This window comes from Protomyctophum parallelum, assembly GCF_964188405.1.
Source record: "Protomyctophum parallelum genome assembly, chromosome: 16".
NCBI lineage: Eukaryota > Metazoa > Chordata > Actinopteri > Myctophiformes > Myctophidae > Protomyctophum > Protomyctophum parallelum.
In genome coordinates, this window is record NC_139711.1 from 34,188,394 (window position 1) to 34,211,960 (window position 23,567).

Genomic DNA, 23,567 nt, shown 5'->3' on the forward strand with positions numbered 1-23,567 from the left:
TTGTTCAAAACATGTTGCTTTATCAATTAATTTAGCTTTTAATTATTGAAAGCATGGCCGTTGTCAGTCAGCAGTTAAAAAGATTAGTTCCTCTGTGGTCTGCATTAGTCCGATTACAACTGCTGAATTTCTGCAGCAGTTCATATTTATCACAAGGGGGCGATGAAGCCAGGTTAAATAAACCCTGTATATTATATTGGTTTATGTCTAGGCTACAGGGCCGCAAAAATGTATAATGGTATTTTTCATTTCCTTTTGTTTGATATTATCCCAAAACTATGTTTTGATAGGAGTATAGTATAGTATAGAGAGTGAATTAATGCAGGATGTGGTGAGATGCTGGGAGTACAACGGATAAGCCTCTAGTTTCCTATTTTCCTCTCTCTCTCTCTCTCTCTCTCTCTCTCTCTCTCTACTCTGCCCCTGTAACTCATGATGACACACACAACATGCACACGCCCCCACTTAATACTCCATCTCTCCCGCCCGCTGTAGAGCGTCAGACGATCCCTTTAAATATTTCTCGCCTCTCACACAGTAGCAGAGAAGTGAAAAGAAGACAACAGGTGTGCACATTGCAATGAGAGCGCTACTTCCACTGCTGCTGCCACTCTTCAGTGCGCTTGGAGGGGCGCTGCAGCCCCCATCAGCTATTAGGGAGTTCTACATAGCTGCTGTGGAAATCGGATGGGACTATATCCACCTGGACACTGCCGACACAGCGCCTGACCAAAGGTAAATAGTTCAAACTTCATATGTATTATTCTGTTCTCGCCATATGGTGGACTTAAACAAAATAGCCGTCATTTACCAAAAGATTCTCTTATTACTGTAAGACAAAATAAAGTGAACCTTAGGGCAATAAGTAGGCTACGGCTACAATAAGTAAAAAAGACAAAGAAAGTATCTAGCCCACTTTACATATTTTCTTTGGACATTTATGTTGTGACTTTCACTCCACTACATTTCAATTGTAGCCTACTTTTGACTCCAGTAATAATATATAATTTATATATTATAATTTATAATTTCATAATTATAATGAAAATAGCAAATCTACAAGATCACGACACACTGTGAGCTTGTAAATCTTGTAGATTTTTGTTCTGCGAAATCTTTGAATTTTGGCTGTAATGCATTGATATTAAAAATAAAATATGCTTTGTAATTTGTACAGTTCTAAAAGCATGCAGCCTACTTACACTTAAGTATATTTAAAAGCAACTACTCCAGTAACTCAAGTAGAAATTTTAAAGAGCAACTTTCACTTTAGTTGAGTAATATTTGGCCAGGAGTATAGGCTACTTTGACTCAAGTCCTTTGCCCACCACTGATTAATCTATCTATAGCACCAGCATGTACGATCCTCCTTGAAGCATCTGTTGAAACCCTGTAGCCTATATTTGTGATCGTTTTCATTTACTTTATTGAACTATGATTATGATAATATTTTATTTTATTTGTATTCATTTTTAGGAGCATGACCAAGGATACTCCTCAAAAATTCATCAAAGCGGTTTATCGGGAGTATACAGATTCTACCTACACCACCCCCAAACCTAGGCCTGCTTGGGCAGGTACAGTAGGTCTTCTCTACTACAGCTATGCTATCCTCTTTCTACTGTATAAAAGAGCAGCATTAGAAATGTACTGTATGGTAAAGTCCAATCAGTTAAATGCAATACCTTTAAAGTGTTCCACATTATAGCTGGAGTGAGTCTGAGCTATGGTACAGTGTAATTGAAATGTGAAATCTGGCGCTTCTGTAGATCCAGGGAAAATGTACATGAAATGTAAAATGTAAAACCCTCAGTTCAATTTACATATTGATATTCCTCCAGGGGGGACTGACAATGTCGATCTTTCTGTCTCTCTGTAATGAACCGAGTTCTGGACATGCACAACACACTAATCTTTACCCCATTTTGGGCGGGAACCCCTTTTGGTGTTAGCATTACGTTAGCTTTAGCTATTAAAAAATAGCAGATCTACAAGCTTGTAGGTCTGCTATTTTTGAAAAATCAAAGAACGACTGACATAGAAACATAGCTTTTTCAGAAAACTGTCAGGATGTAGAAGACATTTTTAGAATCTGATCTCAGGTCAGAATGGGTTAAAATGTGTGTTGTTGTTGTTGTTGTTGTTGTTGTTGCTGCAGGTATCCAGGGCCCAGTGATCCATGCCCAGGCTGGTGAGAGAGTGGTGGTCCACTTTAAGAACTTGGCTTCGCAGTCCTATAGCATCAGCCCAGTTGGAGTGACCTACTGGAAGCAGTCTGAAGGTGAAAAGTAAACGCCTACAGATATTATTCAGAATTTCACTCATTTTATATATTTTTATATATTTTAGATATATTTTGATCCTTTACTTTGCCATTGATGAGTCAACAGCCGTCCAGACTTTCACTTTCTTGAGTCAATGATTGACTCACGTATGTCTCTTTAATGTGAAATTCTTGTTGTATGGCGAGTCAGCAGGAACAAGGCAATGTATTATTTATTGTGCCAGATCATGAGTCAGATGTCGAAAACACATGTTTTGATGAAGTTTCAAATTCTTTGCCAGACCCTGAAACAGGGTTGTTTTGTTTAGCACACATAGCAACATGGACTGGATTGGATTGGATTGGATTGGGATAAGTGCCATGTACAGGGAGGGGACGTACTTGTACAGCTGCCGGAAAAAAGAGATAGGCTTCTGACCACATGGCTCTGGAACCACTTACTGCCTGCCAAGGCTACTTACTAACCATGGCATGAGCTCAGAGCCTCAAGATTGTTTTTACAGCATGAGATCTATCTATCAAGTGATTGGACCTGTGTAAAATAATGCAATTTTTATCAAATATTATCAATTCCCAAATATCACATTTCAAAGTGGGGAAAAACCATAGCCGCTAATATACACTAGTGTAGCCTTATGTCGTGTTCTCACGGGGTCTGTTAGGTTAACACCTTTTACAGAAAGAATTAGCATGGATGCTACTATGAGAGCATATCCCAGCTTAAAAGCTTTTGCTCTAATGCCATCATTACAGTACATTACTGTAAACGAGCTGCCATCTTCCTGGCCAGGGCTAGATTCTAATACCATGATTAACTGTAATCGGGGAAAAACGCCACTCTGCATGTCCGGCGATGTGATGGGATTCAGTTCACACACTGTGTGAGGTTTTAATCCCAATTTACTGGTTGTAGTGGCAAAGCTGTTATAATGACTGAATCTGTCAACACTGCCCAGTAGCACATTTAGATAGCATGTCATTTAGACAAAATGCCAGGTTTCAACAATGTATAATAATATTATAATGTTAAGACTGTTAAGGTTCTTGCCTTACCTATGATCCTAGATTACTGAGGCACTACACTGTCTCTCTATGCTGTTTACTGTAAATCCCCCTGGATTAGGCACATCTGCTTAATGCCTGAATTGTAAATTGTAATCTGTTTTCTCTCCCTCTCTGTCTTTCTGTTTCCAGGAGCAGGTTATGATGACTCCACAGCAGGCCATGAGAAGGACGATGACGCCGTTCCTCCTGGTGGATACTATGAGTATGTGTGGGACATCAGCCCTAAAGATGGACCTACCATCAATGACCCAGAGTGTCTCACTTACTCCTACTCATCTCAGGTTGATGTGGTCCGAGACACCAACTCAGGACTCATCGGAGCGTTGCTCATCTGCAAATCAAGTTAGTGTGCGTGCGTGCGTGTGCGTATGTGTGTGTGTGTGTGTGTGTGTGTGTGTGTGTGCATGTGATTGTGTGTGTAGACCAGTGATTCTTAGTCTTATCAATTTTAAGAATAGTTTTGGATCCGCTCACACAGAGTGGGGGCGGCAGTGTGAGGGGTAGAGTGGCCGGATGGGAACCGTCAGGTTCACAGTTCGATCCCGGGCTCCCCCAGAGTTGGCGTCGAAGTGTCCTTGAGCAAGACTCTGAACTTGTAATTGCTCCCGATGTGCAGGTTGGTGCCTTGCATGGTTTCCCTCCGCCATCAGTGTATGAATGGGTGAATGTAATGCACACAAACTTTGGATAAGTGCTATATAAATGTACAATTTACAGAAGCTCTGTTAATGTGTGTGTGTGTGTGTGTGTGTGTGTGCGTGCGTGCGTGCGTGCGTGCGTGCGTGCGTGCGTGTGTGTGTGTGTAGGTGCCTTCACAGAGGACGGTCAGAGGAGAAGCAATGCTTTTATCCTGTTGTTTGCTGTATTCGACGAAACCAAGAGCTGGTACGGGGAGGTCGGGGAGAGGAGGAGCAGAGAGAGGTACAAGAAGAGCAGCGGGAGGAAGCAGCACCACACCATCAATGGTTACGTCAACTCCACTTTACCTGGTAAAAAAAGGCTTCTAAATCCTAATAGTTCTCTGAAAAACCCATGTTTCTATGTCTGTTGTGCTCAACCTTTTTCATGTCAAAGACCCCCAGAATTATCTGTATTGGACCCCCGCTCTGAAATATATATTCAAAGATTTGCACCACATTTTGACGACTTTAAAAAAATAGCAGACCTACAAGCTCGTAGCGCACCACTCGGTGGCGCGCTATGAGCTTATAGATCTGCTATTTTTCAATAGCTAAAGCATAACGTAATGCTAACACCAAAAGGGGTTCCCGCACAAAATGGGTTAATAAAACATGCTCCTTCATTACACCAAGACAGAATAGTGAAAAGATACACAGAGGTTAGAGTTAAATGTGTACCGTAATTCTTCTCTGTGGGTCTTATAGGGCAGATTCACAATGAGTCCATTTGATTCAAACCGTTCCCCGAAACGATTGCCTGCATGCAGTCCCTGCTGGCCATGATTCACATTGGCCTTGATTCTTCCGCACCCCGAGTACACCTCATTCAACTGTATTCAATGCTTTCACGTTGCAGCGATCCGTATCCGAGTACTCTTCAATCGGTCCCGAGACTACCTCCATGTGGTCCTGGGAACCGGTTGGGTGGTTACACAGCATTCAGCATTGTGAATCTTCCCGTAGATATTCACAAGCTTTTGCCACAAACGGTACAACTAAAGGGTGTCTTAGCTTTTCCACAAAAACATATTTTATTTACACATAGTACCCATGAGATATTAAGGTGCGTGAGCATAGCATCTGCTGTGTACTGTGTGTGCATTATATATACTTTTCAGGTGCAGGACATTATTCAACGTGCGTATAGTCCAGGTTCAAGGAAGAGCTAAAGTCAACTAGTCTCTGGTATAATCCACAGTAGGTTCAGGATTTTATTTATTTATAAGGTGTGTGTGTGTGTGTGTGTGTGTGTGTGTGTGTGTGTGTGTGTGTGTGTGTGTGTGTGTGTGTGTGTGTGTGTGTGTGTGTGTGTGTGTGTGTGTGTGTGTGTGTGTGTGTGTGTGTGTGTGTGTGTGTGTGTGTGTGTGTGCATGCATACGTGCATAGGTCTCACCATGTGTAAAGGACAGGGTCGCAATCATGTGTTTTGGCATCTGATCGGAATGGGCACAGCTCCGGAGATCCATTCCATCCAGTTTCAGGATCACTCTCTACAGGTAATTACAGACTCTTATTATTCTTCTTTTGGATAATTCCCAGCAGGGGTCACCACGGGTTATGTTTTCTGCATCTTCCTTGGTGACTCCAGCCACCTGCATGTCCTCTCTCACCACGTCCATAAACCTCCTCTTCTCCTCTTGCCTGGCAGTTTCATCTTCAGCATCCTTCCCCCAATGTACCCTTCATCCCTCCTCCACACATGTCCAAACCATCTCAACCTTGCCTCTCCTTGCTTCATCCCCAAACCTTCTAACATGGGCTGATGGGGTAATCATTTCAGACTGACATTCCAGTGTTCTGCACATCACTGTTCAAAATGTTGTCTGTACAAGTTGTAAACAGATGTACACGTACAACACTCTTTATTTGACATATACGTATGGTTCTCTGGCATCCTACTTAATTTACAACTATCTTAATGCGACACTTTTCTTTGGTTTTTTAGGTGATGAGCCATCGCAAGGTGACGGTGGAGATGACCCCTATGACCTTCACCACTGCAGAGATGAAACCCACCACTTTGGGACGCTTCCTCGTCAGCTGTCAGATACATGCCCACCAACATGGTTGGTCTTTCATTGTAAAAAAAAAAGAAGAAAGGCTTTGTTGGGTTATCCTTTTAGCATCCTTTTGTATGAAACTGTAACTTTCAAATTTACAGCATTCCAACAGTAATTAAAAAAATGTATTACTATTAGCATGATCATTATAATTGTTGCTGTTGCTTTCCAGCTGGTATGAGTGCTTTCTTCACGGTAGAGGACTGCCCTCAGCCCGTCCTCCCGGCTGGCCCCGACCTGCGCAACGTCAAACACGATGGCGAGGACTACGGCGAGGACTACGAGTACGGCAACGGAGGCGACATGTTCGAAACTGTCGACTTTCTGAAGCCCAAGAAGCCGCGGCCGGGCGTCAGGTCCAGACGCAAGTCTAAAACCTGGGAGCATTATATTGCTGCTGAAGAGATCACCTGGGACTACGCTCCTGGCCTCCATCCTAGGTACAGTAACACAGTGCTTCTCAAACCTTTTCATGTCCCCCCAAATTAATAATTATGTATCTGGCCATTTTTGAAAATATCTACAAGAAAACATTTCGTAATCAAAATACATATTTTGCTAAATGAGCCCTGGTTTAGCAAGCCTTATTCAGCATTGTGTTTCAATATGTGGGTAAAGACCCCAAATCAAAATATATATAGGCATTTTGTAACTCAGAGTATACATACTGTACCAACGTATGTGTATAAGGTTACGATAGCTTCATGGTTGTGAATTTGCTGTGGCTTTCCCCTCATGTTGTTTCAGTGAGCTGGTGTCAGAGTACCTCCCCATGTCTCCCCACCACCTGGGCTTCCAGTATAAGAAGGTGGTGTATGTCGAATACACAGACGCATCTTTCACCCAAAGGACAACCCCTGGCCCGACACTGTTTGGCCCAATGCTGAAAGGAGAGGTCACCGATCAGTTCCACGTGAGTGCATGAGCCAAACTCAATCCTGTTACCATTGAGTGTAGGACATTTCTATTTGATACATTTGATCCTGTATGCAAATGCAACCAAATGGACCTGAGATTCTATTTTCACTCACTCAACAACAGTCAGCATAAGCAGTGAAATGTTTGTATGGCATGTTCCACAACACTGTTAACAAAAACAATACTATATCACAACAAGATAATAATCTTACAATAAATGCACAAAATCGCTGTACGTACGTACGCCTGTCTGTAGTTCACGACTTCAGTTCAGTTCAGTTCAGACTTTATTGTCACAACACATTACAAGTAACATGGGTGAAATTTGGTTGTGCAGACACTTATTGCAATTACGGGGATAGAGACAACAATCAGAGTTACACCAGCTGCAGCCATATTTCGGCGCTGCTATATACTTCTCATAGCATCATCATAGAAAAAGAAGAAGAATGGGGGTGGGGGGTGGAAGCATAGAATGGGTAAGGGGTATTGACAGAGAGGGAGGGGGGGGGATGGAGACATCAAATCACATACAGTTGCACTGTGCAGGCACGGAAACTTGGGGGCGGGGGTGTGGGGTTGGATTTTTAGATCTGCAACAAAATAAAAAAACTCTGATCCTCACACAACACCTCGATAAGAGCGGCTGTCTGACGACAGGAAAAGAAATTGTTACACTCGGCAGCAGGTGCAGGGGGGGGGGGGGGGGGGGGTATGTGGGTGGAGGCGGAGTGTATGTGCGACCGCCTCCTTCGAGTAGCAAGAGAAGTGCACGTATCTTGAGAACCGTCCGACTTCAAACTCAGCGCACACGTCGCAGCCGATCCGAGCGAATTGAGTGAACCACGGCATTGACTTGGTTGGATAGACGGTTGTACAGAACTGGCAATCCGACCGTTATGCCCATTTATCGAGATCGGTTCTCCAGAACCACAAATCCGACCTGTGCAATGGGCGATGCATCAAGGGAGTGCAGTGCTCGACCTATTTAGATATTTATTTATTATAAATATAAATGAATCATGTATGTCAAGAGTGCTGTCCTTGAAATGGGATTTGAATTGTGTTTCCAGATTTTTTTCAAGAACTTTGCCAGTCGGCCTTTTAATATCTATCCCAATGGACTAACCAGGATCCATCCACTCCAGACATCTTCAAATGGTAAAGTAAAATATGGACATTAATTGGAAAATCTATAGTTTTCCAATAAACATTCTTATGAGTGCTATGGGGGTCATTACTGCACTCACTGATATTGTAAAACACTGATATTGTAAAGCAATATTCAGTAAACAAAGGGTGGGAAAAAAGCCCAAGGGTGATATTCTACTATTTTGTTTTCCAAAATCCAATTGCTATAAGACTTACAGATGAACAGAAAATGTTAGATAGTTGACCATTTTGTTTATGTAATCAAGCAGCAGCAGAAAAAGCCCTTCGCTCCATGGGAGTCCCCCCCAATGGGACATTTGACTATGTTTGGAGGTTGACCCCTGATGATGGGCCCCTGGCAGGGGACCCCCAGTGTTTGACTCACCTGTACCAGAGTACCGTCAACCCAGAGAGAGACCTGGCCTCAGGCCTGGTGGGCACCCTGCTTATCTGCAGGAATGAGGCCATTGACACTTTGGGACGCCTGGTGAGGAGTTTTACTTTATAAATATAGTCCAGAGGGAAGCACGCACATCTCTAAAGAAAATCATCAGGTGCTGAACAAAAAGATACGTACAGGGAAAAGGAAGGAGGTCCTCACACTGTTCTAGGGCTCCCAGAGTCGTTTATTTGAAATGAACAACATTTCGACCCACAACAGGTATCACACCTGACGAAGACCTGTTGTGGGTCGAAATGGTTTCAGAGTTTTACTTCATCACAATGTGTGTTGATAATTTGATATAGATATTTTTGCATGATGTTCAGTTGCAAATATAGAAGGCTTTTCCTTGCTGCATTGTTGTGGCATATCAAAGAGGAACTGTCATTTCCTGGGACAGTCTTTGCCTTTATTGTAACTGTATCTACTATGTTGATATCTTGTTTTGAATCACAGGCACTTCTTCTAGTTTTACATTTATTTTGTTCCACAAATTAAAGAGTTCAACAATGTAATCTCTTGTCTTGTCTACACTAGTACTACTAGATATCGTTTCTAAATAACTGAATGTTCTGTCATAGTTGGGCTCCGATAAAGAAAGGGGTCTGATGTTTGCAGCGTTTGATGAAAACAGAAGTTGGTACATCAATGAAAACATTCAGAAGTACAGCCAGGATTCCTCCAAAATAAATCCCACTGATCCAGCCTTCTACAACTCCAATGTTATTTACAGTAAGTATCCAAGCTCATCAGTCATCATCCATGGAATATTCTTTTTAATATAATCCCTCTAGAACTTTCTTGATTTATATATCATCAATACGGTACCAATCAAATGGTATACTATGTAGATAGAATTCCCATTTAAAAGTGTATAGTAAAATTGTCGCTTATTTATCTTTACAATGTGATTATGTGATAATCGACAAATTAATTAATGAATTTCACCAGGTTGTTGATACAATTATAGGGCCAACAAAGAATCTAGATATTACACAAACAGGTTAAATGTACTTTCAGTACTAGTGAGTCTGTTCTCTTGTATTCCTTGTGTATTTATTGTGTATCTATTGTGTATCTATTTCCAGGTGTCAATGGCATCATGTTCAGCGGGCGCCAGTTCACAATGTGTAAGAGTGATGTCATGTTCTGGCATGTGGCCAATGTGGGGACCCAGAGCGACTTCCTCTCCATATACTTCACAGGAAACCCCTTCGAGCACCATAGCGTCTACCAGTCTGTCCTCACCTTATTTCCCATGACTGCTGAGACCGTTCCAATGGAGACTGAGCTAACAGGTGAGGTTCCACAAGAGTTATTTTTAGCCCCTCCTATATATAGCTCTTTGTCCTAACTCGTGTCACATTAATGCCATTGACAATGAAAAGAGAAGTTACGTTATGCCATATGTGTCTGAGCAAATCGGCTAATTGGCTATGAATATAAATCTCGTTAATATTATTTGCGTTGGTATAACATGACCGAGAGGTGGTATAGTGTGGAGCAAATCGGCAGTGTCTATTTTTGTCCTACACAAACATTAAATTCCCATTGACAATGAATGGAGAATTTTACATCAGTGTCTGAGCAAATAGGCATAGTGTCTATTTTACGTTGTGATGATGTACGATGATAAAAGCACCCCTCACTTCACACGGGTGTGATTTACCGTACCATACCATAACGTACATGCATTTCTTTAAGATTCCCTCTCTCTCTCTTTCCAATTAGCCACCCTGGCAGCCCCTTGCAGGCCACAGCCCACACTTTGACAATCTGTGAAATAGTCTGCTTGCCTTCATGAAGAGTGTAATGTGTATCAGTGCAGAACATGTTGTGTTTGTATATGTGTTTGTTGATACTCCTGTCTTTTTCTTCTCTCAGGCGAGTGGGAGATAAGTGCCTTTGATGGCAGCCTTAAAAGCCGGGGGATGAGCATTCGCTATACAGTGCGACATTGCAGAGACGAATACCTCCCTCTGACTGATAATGAATATGATGAGGATGCAATCTCCGACTATATTGATAAGATACCTGTAATGCCGAGGAGCAGAAGATCACAAAACCACTCTGTGACGGTTCAGATGTGCAATAAACCACTGGTCAACCATAACATAACGCAAACAACGAATAGCACCAATGGCACCGATGGAGAAGGGACAGCGTGTGAAATGAGGAACATTACATCGTCAGAAGAGGACAATACTGAGTCGGTGGCCGATGGCGGAATCCCGATGGACATCCTGGAGGACCTGGATAGAGATGGAGAGTGGACTCCCCAAGATGGGAATGGCCCTGAGGGACGTGGAGGTGGGAGACAAAGAAGACACGAGGACGGGGACGGTGGAAGCGTAATGTCCGGAGCAGGGGACCTGGACGAGGGAGCTGAGATAGAGAACCAACCAGAGGCTGAGAGAAATGGGAGTGACACGAGAGCCAATAAGGACCAGGATGACGTGAGCGGTGAATGGTTGAACGGAAAGAACTGGACAAAGAGAGAACTGGATGAGAGCAATGAGATCCTACTACACTCGGCTCCCCGGCTGAACGAGGGGGAGCTGACTCTGGAAGATCAGGATCTGGATCTACACAACCACATTCAGCCTGTACGTGAACCACTGCTAATGGATCCTCTACATCCTCTGGACCCTTATAACGTTACAGATGGTAATGAGAGGACATCACTGTCTCTGGAATATGATGACTTCGACCAAGAGGTGTGTGTGTGTGAGAGTGAATGTACATTATGTGTACATGCGATCATTATATCTTCACGCGTCATCATGTCATAGTCCATAGTCATATGCTAGATCTTGACTTCAGCCTCAACAATCTAAAGATGTTTCTCTCACCTACACGTATATAACCTGTGTTACAGGAGAACAGCACATCATATGTGTTTGGTACAGAGTTCCTGGACCTCCGCTCTGGAGACAGCAAATATTACAATTACTACATTGCTGCTGAGGAGGTGACCTGGGACTACGGCATCCGACTCCCACACCAGCTCATCAAACCCAGGTCTGATAGACATGTCACCCTAGGTTCCCTAAAGTAGTGATCAAACCCAGGTCTGAGAGACATGTCACCCTAGGTTCATCAAACCCAGGTCTGATAGACATGTCACCCTAGGTTCCCTAAAGTAGTGATCAAACCCAGGTCTGATAGACATGTCACCCTAGGTTCCCTAACCCATTCTGACCTGAGATCAGATTCATACAAGGTTTCCGCCGGACACACACTGGTCTGATGAACCCATTCTGTCCTGAGATCAGATTCTAAAAATGTCAGTCGCTCTTCGATTTTTCAAAAATAGCAGACCTACAAGCTCGTATCGCGCCACTCGGTGGCGCGATATGAGCTTGTAGATCTGCTATTTTTAAATAGCTAAAGCATAACATGATGCTGACACCAAAATGGGTGCCCGGTCAGAATGGGCTAAAGTAGTGGTCCTCAAACTGTTTGTGCCAAGGACGCCCAAATTGATATATTTTGCCGCGGACCCCCATCTGAAAATGTTTTGTGCCAGGGACCCCCAGAAGAGAAGATTTGTGTTAAACATTCGTGGCAAAATCATCCAATACTTTCGAGATTCTTTTCAAAATATTCATAAACAGCAGATGTACAAGCTTGAATATTTGCTATTTTTGAACAGCCATATTTTTGATGGGGACCCCTTGGAAACCCCCAAGGACCCCTGGGTGTCCCGGACCCCACTTTTTGAACCAATGCCCTATACGCCTATAGCGACCATAGCATCTTTAAGATACAGCTCTGTAGGAGTCTATAAGTGGGTCCTATACTGTGTGTATGAGGTGATTTGTTTCTCTGGTACTACCGTACTAGTAATGGAATTGGGTTAGTAAGGGTAGCTACATCATGTGAATTCAGTGTGGTGGGAAGCTGACTTGGTCACTTGGGCATAGATTTGGGACAACAACAACAACAACAAAATCCCTCACAGCCATTGCAGAAAAGTGATTTTCAAAATGTCATCAGGAAAGCAATATAACGCAGTGCATATTCTCACCATCATCTCACCTCCTCAGAGCGATGCGGCGTGGAATGAGAAAATTCCTACCAGAATACAAGAAGGTGGTGTTCAGAGCTTACTGGGATAAAGACTTTATTGTTCCTGTTGACCCAGGAGAGCTTCAGGAACATCAGGGAATCATGGGACCCATCATCAGAGCCGAGATCAATGGGCTTCTAACTGTGAGTAACAACCAGGCTGTAGTAGGGTTTACAATGTATATACTCTGTACTGTGTGTGTGTGTGTGTGTGTGTGTGTGTGTGTGTGTGTGTGTGTGTGTGTGTGTGTGTGTGTGTGTGTGTGTGTGTGTGTGTGTGTGTGTGTGTGTGTGTGTGTGTGTGTGTGTGTGTGTGTGTGCGTGCGTGCGTGCGTGCGTGCGTGCGTGCGTGCGTGCGTGCGTGTGTGTGCGTGTGCGTGTGTCTGCGTGCATGCACGTGTGTGTGTGTGTGTGTGTGTGTGTGTGTGTGTGTGTGTGTGTGCGTGCGTGTGTGTGTCTGCGTGCATGTGTGTGTGCGTGTGTGTATGTGTGTGTGCGTGTGTGTGCACAATATTATACAAGACAACATTATTTTCTTGTTTCTTGGTAAAGCTTTTGTCTCATTTAAAGTTTGTACAGGAATGCTTCGGTTTGATTAGTTCACAGTTACAGAGTTACTTTATAAAAAAAAATAAGAGCAGTTTGTCTCATTTTAAGGTGACCTTTAAGAATAAGGCATCCAGGCCTTACTCCTTTCACCTCCAAGGCGTGTATGACCGCAGCCAGGGGGCTGGCTTTGCCCAAGCCCAGTCCTCCTCTATCCCAGCAGGTCTCCCAGGGGAGGCTGTGCCCCCCGGGCAGGCACGTGTCTACAACTGGAGAATAACCCGTAAACAAGGGCCCACCAGCCCAGAGTTTGACTGCAAGGCGGGGGCCTACTACTCCACTGTGGACAAGGTGTGTGTCTGACTGTGCCTGCATTTTGTGTAGCCTGTTTCATTTCCGTAATCTTATTGTATGTAGGAGCATTCTGCATGCACAGGCATACACCTGCATTCTTTCACTTTACTATCGTTCTGCTGCTACTGTGCCATATTTCAGGAGAGGGACCTTCACTCAGGTCTGATTGGTCCTCTGGTCATCTGTAAGCCCGGTACCCTACATCCTCATCTGCAGCTGCAACCCGGCATCCAGGAGTACGCCCTGCTTTTCCACACGTTTGATGAAACCAAGAGCTGGTACCTCGAAGAGAACCTGCAAAAGTACTGCACCCCGCCCTGCCGGGCCAACCCTGATGACCCCTTGTTCCAGATCAGCAACAAGTTTGCAGGTGGATGGTCGAGTCATATTGTCTAGGGACCAAACATTTAACGAGAAGTAGATAGAGGTTTAAATTATATTTAAAATTACAGCATATTCCAATAGAGGGTATGCGCGACTGCACTTTCTACCCGGAAGTTATGCAGGAATGCCTACTGTGACAAAAAACTACTTTCTGGCCTTGACAGCCTATACATCCTAAGTTCCTAACACAAAAGTCCTATCTGATTGCATTAAATGACTAAACACTTTGCCACTCGATTTGCCACTCACTTTATGCATGCGCATACCCTCTATTGTTGTTGTTACTGTACAAGTAGTTTTTCTCACACAAATACCGACTATTTGTTTCCCTAGCGATAAATGGCTATGTGGCGGAGACACTTCCTGGTCTGTTGGTTGCCCAGCATCAGCCAGTCAGGTGGCACCTTCTAAACGTGGGCAGTGATGGAGAGTACCACGCTGTACACTTCCATGGTCTGCCTTTCAGTGTTCACACTGACCAGGAACACCGCATGGGGGTCTACAACCTCTACCCTGGTAAACAACACACACACACACACACACACACACACACACACACACACACACACACACACACACACACACACACAAACAGATCCATGCAGATATAATACAAAATATTATGTGAAATGGTGTGAAGCACACGCTCACGCACAAAATTACACAGACACTATAATAATAAGCATATTATGCAGTAATGCATGCATAGGATAAGTATAGCATGTAGCCAACTATACATATATGTACGTACTACACATACATGCATATGAATATTAAATTATACACATCAGTGTTATATGTCTCCCTCTCCAGGTGTGTTCGGCACAGTGGAGATGAGACCCCCCACGGTGGGTACCTGGTTGGTGGAGTGTACCATTGGGGAATACCAGATGGCTGGCATGAGGGCTAAATTACTGGTCTACAGTCCACGTAGGTATACACTTTGAGTCATCGGCTACCAGTTGCCATTATGAAGGTTTATTGGTGGCAACAGGAGTTGTTATCGTTGGAAACTATGAATAAAAGAGAGTCATGGGCGATTGTTAGCCTGGTTTCCAGTCTGATTCGCTGCGTTCCATGAATTCCGTGAACAAATTCACGTGAATGTTTCCTAGCCTGGGTTCCAGCCTGATTCGCTCCAGCGTTCCACGGATCTGAAAATGTAGGGCAGTGACAATTTCAGATCCGCGGAACTCAGCGAATCAGGCTGGAACCCAGGCTAAATGTCACTTCGCTACTGACAGAACTCAGCGAATCAGGCTGGAACCCAGGCTAAATGTTTCCGTGAATTTCCGTGAATTTGTTTGTGTGGAACGTAGCGAATCAGACTGGAAACCAGGCTAGGCAATTGTACTAATCTGACATAACAACACTCTACTGCAGTGCTGCATCATGTGTTTCCCATTACGTTACAAATAGTAGTCTCCGTGGGACACTCTGCCCACAAACTGCTGCAGCTCCTGAAATAATTCCATGCCAAAATGATTGGCTTAGGAATGCGACAAAACCAAAAGCATCTCCATAAATTCAAGGCTGCTTGGGGTGTGTAATTCTTTGGGTGAACTACTCCACCAGCTCAGTGGCCTTGTGGTTAGAGTGTCCGCCCTGGGACTGGAAGGTCGGGGTTCGATCCCCGGCCGGGTCATACCAAAGACTCTGAAAAATGGGACAAGCATTGGTGTTAGTCCTGTGATGAATCATATCCCTATATCAGTACATCTGATTCAAGATTCTTGGTATGCGCACATCTTGGAATGTTTCCAAGTGACTACTATTGCGTACGTTCAGAAGTGTGATGCGTAGTAACATTGAAAGGAAATCCCATGCTTTGACTTTCAGGATGTGTCTTGCCTCTTGGAATGAAGTCGGGACGGATTGAAGATTCCCAGATCACTGCATCAAATCACATAGGTCAGACATCTAAATCCATACAAACGCGCTCACACCTGCTAACTGCCAGTTAAGGAACTTCACTAAAGGCTGAAAACATGACTAATATGGATTGTGTCTTTCTTTGTGTGTGTGTGTGTGTGTGTGTGTGTGTGTGTGTGTGTGTGTGTGTGTGTGTGTGTGTGTGCGTGTGCGTGTGCGTGTGCGTGTGCGTGTGCGTGTGTGCGTGTGTGCGTGCGTGTGTGCGTGTGTGCGTGTGTGCGTGTGTGTGTGTGTGTGTGTGTGTGTGTGTTCAGGTAATTGGGAGCCCAGACTTGCTAGGCTTGACCTGTCTGGAACCATCAATGCCTGGATGGGTAAAAACAAGGAGTCCTGGATACAGGTTTGACATTCTCTTCTCTTACATGTGGTTTGTCCTCTGTCCAGCATTAATTTGATTTGAATAGTATTGTATCTGTGCATGCGTGGGATCACATACTCACATGCATATTTGCGTCAAATTGCGTGAGAAAATGTTCTGATCTAGTCTGTGCATCTGTGGGTTTGTCTCTACCTATAGGTGGATCTCCAGAAGCCCACTCTTGTCCATGGTCTCCAGACCCAAGGAGCCAGGGCTTCCCTGAGAGATTACTTCATCACTCACTTCTCCATTTCCTACAGCTTGGACATGGAGAGCTGGAGAACCTACCGGGGAAACCACTCCAGGCCAAACTATGTGCGTCTATTTGTGTGTCTATCTGGCTGTTACAATCATTTATTATTTGACACTCATATATTTGGCAAACAAAACAACATACGACAAATTGTATTTCTGACTTTCTGACTAAAAAATAATTATCATTTGGTTTCAGCCCTTTAAAAGCAGCATGGATGGCTCCAAGGTGAAAGACAACCGTCTTTCATCCCCAATCGTGGCTCGCTACGTCAGGATCATACCGTTAAACTTTGTGAGACACCCTGCCCTCCGGCTGGAGCTGCTAGGCTGCGATCTCAACAGTGAGTTGAAAGTGAAACCATGATGTTTTCAATCTTTGGAAAACTTGAACATTCTTTTGCAGACCACAGCAAGTTTATGTTTTCAAAAGATAATGTACAGTACTAGAATCTCACACGACTGCAGCGCACTCGCATCCAACGCCACACAGTCAGTGTTGTTGTTTCTCCGTGCCACGTGTGTGTCACAGTGTGAGCCAAGTGTCTTTTTTTAGGTTTACATCATATGGCAGCCAAGTCTATGGACTTTTAAATGGTTGTTTAGAATACGATGTTTGTTTAAAGGAGGCGCCCCTCACAATTTTTACATTTGAAGTGGCTCTGTAAGACTGTGGGAAAAGGTTCACAAAGCACACACATCAAAACAATAAAATCCCAGGTGCTGGCCAGAAGAAGAGGTTTAAAACAAAACAAAAATGTAGACCACACACTGGAGCAAGCTCCCAATGAAACGTAAGCTGGTGCTAACCAATTAAATGCACTTTGGAGCTAATACTTCTCTGTCAGACTCTGGCAGGTATTTCGCTCTAGTTTAACAAAAAAAAAGCATTTGTTTAATTTTTGAGGGGCGTATATGTCCAGCTTTGAGGGTCTGTGTAAACACAAACATTGAAGACAAAAGTGTGTTGACACAAACGTTGAAGACAAAAGTGTGTTGACACAAACATTGAAGACAAAAGTGTGTTGACACAAACATTGAAGACAAAAGTGTGTTGACACAAACGTTGAAGACAAAAGTGTGTTGACACAAACATTGAAGACAAAAGTGTGTTGACACAAACGTTGAAGACAAAAGTGTGTTGACACAAACAATGAAGACAAAAGTGTGTTGACAAAAACATTGAAGACAAAAGTGAGGACGCAAATTGTGATTGGCTGGAATCAGATAATGTATGATGATGTGTGATGATAAGAGCGCCCCTCACATCACACAGGTGTGATTCTTTATTGGCTATTTATTGGCTATTCAAAAATAGCAGATATACAGTACAAGCGTGCTTGTACATCTGCTATTTTTTGAAAACATATTGAAAGTGTGAGAACTACTGATTTAGTACATGGGCCAGTGGGGTTGATAGGAATAGATTCTGGTGGCAAATTCTAATGATGATTTTTATGTTCCCACATGCCCATGGTATCATTTAAGCCCTGGTAGCACTACCAACTTGGTAGCTTTCTACCTGTTACCACCACTTTTATATGAGAAATAACCGAAATTCTCATTTTTTTATTCATTTTCATATAATATCCTTATAATACAAGTTAATACATTTTATTAAACTATGCCTGGAATTGATGGGGACTGAATTATAAAACATTGTAGAGTAATACAAGAGTAATAATTAAAATAAATAGGTCAAATTAGTATTTTTGTTTTTTCCTTTGGTCACAAAATGGGCTATATATTTCCCACCATATTACATTTAGACTTAGAGACTTAAGCATTTAGCATTTAGCATTACAGTGTACCCAAAAGACTCCCTGATGTTGAAATATAACAATTATTAAACAAATAATTTCCCAACCCTGTTAAATTACCCTGCAGAAAGTGACAAGTTACTGTTCACATGTAAATATCATTAATATCTTTCATTTCACTGATAGTAATTTATGTTAGATGTTTGTTGAGCATCTCACAGTCTGACCTAGTTCTGGGAGTGGGCGTGTCTGGGCCTCCTGCCTGGCAGGTGGACACCACCTGGAGACAATCATCCTGCAATCAAGCCAGCCCTATTTAAGCCCCAGTTTGACTGGAGCTCAGATTTGTTTCTCCACTCAGACAGAGCAGTGAGCAAGCAGGTCAAGCAAGCAAGCAAGCATTAGCAAGCAAGCATGGAACCAGATCAGAGACCAGTAATCAATAGGCAGGAGTCCACTGACTGTGTTGTACACAGTTCTTTGGAATGTCCAATGGCCCCATTAGTAGAACCGAGAGACTTAAATTCATGGGCTACGTTATTACAAGCTGCCCAGATCCGTGAATTTCAGCCCCTCCTGGATATTGCACATAACTTGCCTCCAAATGAAATCCCCAAAATAAAATATCATGTTAAGTGCAGGAAAATGTTCACAATGAAAAGAGATTTAGACACCATTGTGCAGCGACAATCCAGCGAAAATGCAACATCATCTAATGATGAAGTTAAAATACGACGATCAATTAGACAACCAGGGTCAAGCTCAACTGTTTATGAGAAAGTATGTATTGTATGTGAAAAAGTACAGAAATATATCAAAGGCACAAAAACACGGGAACCTTTAATAAAATGTGTCACAGAAGAAGCGGACTGTGCATTACGCAAGGCTGCTGTTTCTAAAATGGACAGTAGTGTCATTGCTGCCTTAAGCCGTAATGCGATAGGTGCCGAGGTGCACTTTCACAGAACATGTTATCGATTGTACACCAAAACAGATCAGACCAAGTCTTCCCAAACTTCTGATGCAGCACAAAGTAATGAGTACTCAGAAATAGAAGCAATGGCATTCAATAAGGTCTGTGAGTACATACGATCTGATATAATTCAAAATCCCTGTGCGGTTTTTCTAACAGAACTGAGAAATATGTTGATAACCCATATAAAAAAAAATTACCGTTACTCAATCAACAAAGAAAAACTTTTTTCCCAAACTTAAGACAGAGTTTAAAAGTGATATGGAGATAATATATGATCCCAATGGAAGAGTGATATTATACCCACACCATCTGTCCATGGATAAACTACTATGATTAGAATTGAGAAAGAGTTACAGATTTTGAAGTCCAAAGAAGAAGACAAGGCGGCATTACTAGCAAAGGCAGCACTTCACCTACGGAGTGATATATTAGCACATGAATGTGACAATAACTGGCCCCCCTCTCTAGATAACATCAGCAAGTCAGAAAACATGATCCCCAAATCACCAGTGGCTCAGAATGTTTTCGCGTAACGAGGGAAATCACTGAAGTTGTACCAGAATTGGCATCGGATCATGAAGAGGCAGATACCAGGGTTCTGCTTCATTCCAAGCATGCAGCAGACCAAGGCTATAAGGCAGTAATCATAGCTGCAGATGATACAGACATTCTTATCATGGCATTAAGCCTTGGTCACAATTTACAGTGCCCCATTTATCAACGAAGAGGAACATCAGCACGCTGTCAATATATAGACATCAGGGGAGTTGCAAGTCAACATGGGATTGACGTATGCACCTCCCTCATTGGCATTCATGCTTTTACAGGCTGTGACACCGTTAGTGCCTTTGCTGGGAAAGGGAAAGTGAAACCCATGAACCTCCTAAAGAAGATGCCAAATTTCAGGCAGTGTTTTGGGGAACTTGGGCAGACCTTTGATATGACTGAGCAACAGTTCAAAGAGATGGAGGCATTCACATGCTGCCTCTACCTTTCAGAGAAGACGGATTGCACAGTCATCAATGAATGTCGTTACCTAATGTTCTGTGGGAAAAAAGGAGAAGCAGATTCCTCACAGCTTCCACCATGCCGTGACAGTTTACGCCAGCACACACTTCGGGCCAACTACCAGGCAGCTATATGGCGACACAGCTTTCAAGCCAAAATGGAAACCCCTGAACCAACTGGACATGGGTGGACCGTTGACAATGATAGCAACCTCGTAATCAAATGGATGACAGGATTACCTGCTCCAGAAACTGTGCTAAATCTGCTCAGTTGTGACTGCCGCAAGTCATGCAGTGCTCCAAACTGTGCTTGCATTGTAAATGGACTGAAGTGCACCCAGATGTGTCGGTTAAAGGACTGCCAGAATGCCCCTGAAGATCTAGCAGACCACATAGATGCACATGCAAGTGATGATGACATCTATGATTAATTATCTCTGAATATGTTGATTTTCAGGAGAAAAGTAAAAAAAGAAAAAAAAAAAGAAAAAAGTTAATGTGAATATGTGGTTGTGCTTTGGCATCAGGTCGTTTGAACTATATGGTGGCATGTGCCTCATTATGTGACTGGACATTGTGTTGTTTTTCTTTTCTTTTTAAATTTGGAGTCTTATGTGCACACTTTAAGTGTCTAAGTTAAATATTTTGGAAAATATAACAAATTTTGTGGCCTTACGAAAATCACTAAAATGTGGCCTATTTTTTTTAATAATTCCTTTGAATGCCAACTTTTAGCATTTCTAAGTGGCATTCTTGTGTATTACAATGTTTTATATGTCAGTACCAATCAATTCCAGGCATGATTTGACATTTATATTAAAAGGATATGATATGAAAATTAATTAAAAAAAATGAATTTCGGTTATTTCTTATATAAAAGTGGTGATAACAGGTAGAAAGCCACCAAGTTGGTAGTGCTACCAGGGCTTAAATGATACCATGGGCATGTGGGAACATAAAAATCATCATTAGAATTTGCCACCAGAATCTATTCCTTTTCATGAAATTCTGGGCTCTGGCCCATGGCCTAATTTAGAAGGCATTTGTATAATAAAGGACTCTATTCTACCCTATGCTTATGTCACCAGGTTGCTCTCTGCCTCTGGGTCTTCAGAGGGGTTTACCTGACAGCAGCTTCAGTGCATCCTCATTCCGCTCCAAATGGTTGCATACCTGGAGCCCTGCCCTCGCTCGCCTCCACAAGGAGGGCAGTACCAATGCCTGGAGGCCACAGGTGCAAACACACACACACACACACACACGCACGCACACGCACACGCACACACGCACACGCATACGCACACGCACGCACACGCACACACACACACTGATTATTGTCGTTGTTTTTTTGCTTTGCCCCAAACATCTGATGTAGTGACTAGTGATATTACACCATGTAACATTGAGGACACATCAAAACCTCTACTTTGGATCTACTTTGCAATCATCTCCCATGACCTTCTGCTTGTTTCGCTCACCAGTCACCCATTATTCTCTTCTCTTCTCTTCTTGACTTCTCTCCTCTGCTCTCTAAAAGTCTACGCTAGTCTAAATGATTCTGCAGTGCTTTCCTCCCCAGCTTATCACTTTCACACTTCCCTGCATTGAGTGGTCGAAGTGTGATTTGTGCTCCTGTCAGACTGTTATGTTGCTAAAGGTCACAAGCCAAGCAGCACACAGTACTTGTGATTGCTGGATCACGGGCAGGGTCACTGGGGGTTGTTTTCAACTCAATGGTTAAAGACAAGGAAACCAAGAGCCAAAGTAGTTAAATAACTAGCTGCTCGGGCCTGTAAAGTGATGTCATGCCAGCATGCAGGTTATGTTTCATTTCTAAGTGGATATCTTGAAGTACTCAAATATTGTGGCACTAAAACAGAGCCAAAGATTTTTAACTGTAATCAGTTTAAACCAAGCCAAAGTATGGCAACGTTACGTGTGTGTCCCTCCCTTGTTTCCAAATAACAGGACACGGGTCACACTACACCTCTTCCTTTGTTGTGTAATGGAATTCTTATTTGACTCTGTCGCTCTCTTGGAAACTGTCTTGCATTTTATATAGAGCAATCTACATTTCTTATGTAAAAGGTCAATTTAGGCTACAAATTAATTAAGCTTATTTTTTCTTTTTCTGCTAGTTTTGAACCTCTGCCTTTCTCTCCCTGCTCCAGAATAACAATCCTCATGAGTGGCTGCAAGTTGACTTGTTAAAAATGCAGCGTATAACAGGGTTGGTGACCCAAGGGGCCTGGTCGCTAATGACCCAGATGATGGTGACAGAGTTCTCGGTCACCATCAGCGATGACACACATTCGTGGAGCAGTGTGCTAGAGGAGGGGTCACAAAGAGAACGGGTATGTCTCAGACACACACACACACACACACACACACACACACACACACACACACACACACACACACACACACACACACACACACACACACATTTTCTTCTTGTCCTTCGCATTCCTCTCTCCACCTCTCGTCACCTCTCCTCTCTTCTTCTACGTGCTCTATCCTCAACTCTCCTCCTCTGTCCTCATCTTGTGTTCTTACTCCACATCCTTCCTTCCTCAGATCTTCCTTGGGAACAACGACCCTGACGAGGAGGCCCTAACCAGGTTTGATCCTCCTCTGTTTGGCCGCCACCTCCGCATCCATCCGCGGGGCTGGCACAATGACATCGCCCTGCGCCTGGAGCTCCTGGGCTGCGACACGCAGCAGTGAGGCCTGCACTGCAGCGGGTGCAATCTGGTGCGACGTACTAACAGTTCATTAGTCCGACAACCTACCCAAAACCCAACCCTAAACCTAACCTCACAGGAAGCCACAGGCTAGTTTTAACCTGCCACAAGTTCGTTTTAATCTGCCACGCAAGTCGGGAGTCACGGTTGAGTTTGAACTCTGCCACGTGTTAGTTGTAACCGGCCACGCATGTCAGGAGCAACGGTGTTGTCGAACTAATGCCTGTCGGACTGTTAGTATGTCTAACCAAGTAAACCAACGTATGCAGTATGCACCCCCACTGTAGCACAGCTCTGCAATAAGACCTACTACAGTCCTACTAATACAGCAAGAGCCAAATAATGGATAGGCTACTTATAGGAGTTATAGACCCCGTCTGGAAGATCACTATTGTAGAACCAGGGTTGTTGGTTTTGTGTTTACTTTTAGTTTCTTTGTTGTGTTTTATTAAAAGAATGTCATGTTTTATGAAGAAATACATTTGTATTTAAGAGTAAGCTAGCTAAACGAGGCAACAGTATTTTGAGATGAACACTGACATTGATGTACAGTATTTCTAGTATACAACACTCCTAAACAAC

At 43.2% G+C, this 23,567-nt stretch overlaps 1 protein-coding gene across 2 annotated transcripts in view; it reads left to right on the top strand.

The window, feature by feature from the left end:
* The first annotated feature begins 529 nt into the window (after positions 1 to 529).
* f8 (coagulation factor VIII, procoagulant component) overlaps positions 530 to 23,567 on the top strand; it is a 23,169-nt gene continuing 131 nt past the window's right edge. The window contains exons 1-27 of one of the 2 annotated variants that reach the window (XM_083785110.1): positions 530 to 735; positions 1,477 to 1,577; positions 2,159 to 2,281; positions 3,479 to 3,691; positions 4,156 to 4,338; positions 5,416 to 5,525; positions 5,975 to 6,095; positions 6,262 to 6,529; positions 6,837 to 7,002; positions 8,081 to 8,168; positions 8,426 to 8,646; positions 9,183 to 9,333; positions 9,690 to 9,899; positions 10,486 to 11,318; positions 11,480 to 11,622; positions 12,651 to 12,816; positions 13,330 to 13,569; positions 13,714 to 13,942; positions 14,290 to 14,472; positions 14,770 to 14,886; positions 15,796 to 15,867; positions 16,143 to 16,228; positions 16,406 to 16,561; positions 16,698 to 16,842; positions 21,330 to 21,475; positions 22,413 to 22,595; positions 22,819 to 23,567. The exon at positions 22,819 to 23,567 is cut by the window's right edge and continues 131 nt beyond it. In XM_083785110.1, coding sequence (XP_083641236.1) covers positions 581 to 735; positions 1,477 to 1,577; positions 2,159 to 2,281; positions 3,479 to 3,691; positions 4,156 to 4,338; positions 5,416 to 5,525; positions 5,975 to 6,095; positions 6,262 to 6,529; positions 6,837 to 7,002; positions 8,081 to 8,168; positions 8,426 to 8,646; positions 9,183 to 9,333; positions 9,690 to 9,899; positions 10,486 to 11,318; positions 11,480 to 11,622; positions 12,651 to 12,816; positions 13,330 to 13,569; positions 13,714 to 13,942; positions 14,290 to 14,472; positions 14,770 to 14,886; positions 15,796 to 15,867; positions 16,143 to 16,228; positions 16,406 to 16,561; positions 16,698 to 16,842; positions 21,330 to 21,475; positions 22,413 to 22,595; positions 22,819 to 22,968 — 4,959 coding nt within the window. In that variant the 5' untranslated portion in view covers positions 530 to 580 and the 3' untranslated portion in view covers positions 22,969 to 23,567. The remainder of the gene's footprint in view (positions 736 to 1,476; positions 1,578 to 2,158; positions 2,282 to 3,478; positions 3,692 to 4,155; positions 4,339 to 5,415; positions 5,526 to 5,974; positions 6,096 to 6,261; positions 6,530 to 6,836; positions 7,003 to 8,080; positions 8,169 to 8,425; positions 8,647 to 9,182; positions 9,334 to 9,689; positions 9,900 to 10,485; positions 11,319 to 11,479; positions 11,623 to 12,650; positions 12,817 to 13,329; positions 13,570 to 13,713; positions 13,943 to 14,289; positions 14,473 to 14,769; positions 14,887 to 15,795; positions 15,868 to 16,142; positions 16,229 to 16,405; positions 16,562 to 16,697; positions 16,843 to 21,329; positions 21,476 to 22,412; positions 22,596 to 22,818) is intronic. The other variant, XM_083785111.1, reaches the window with a different exon arrangement.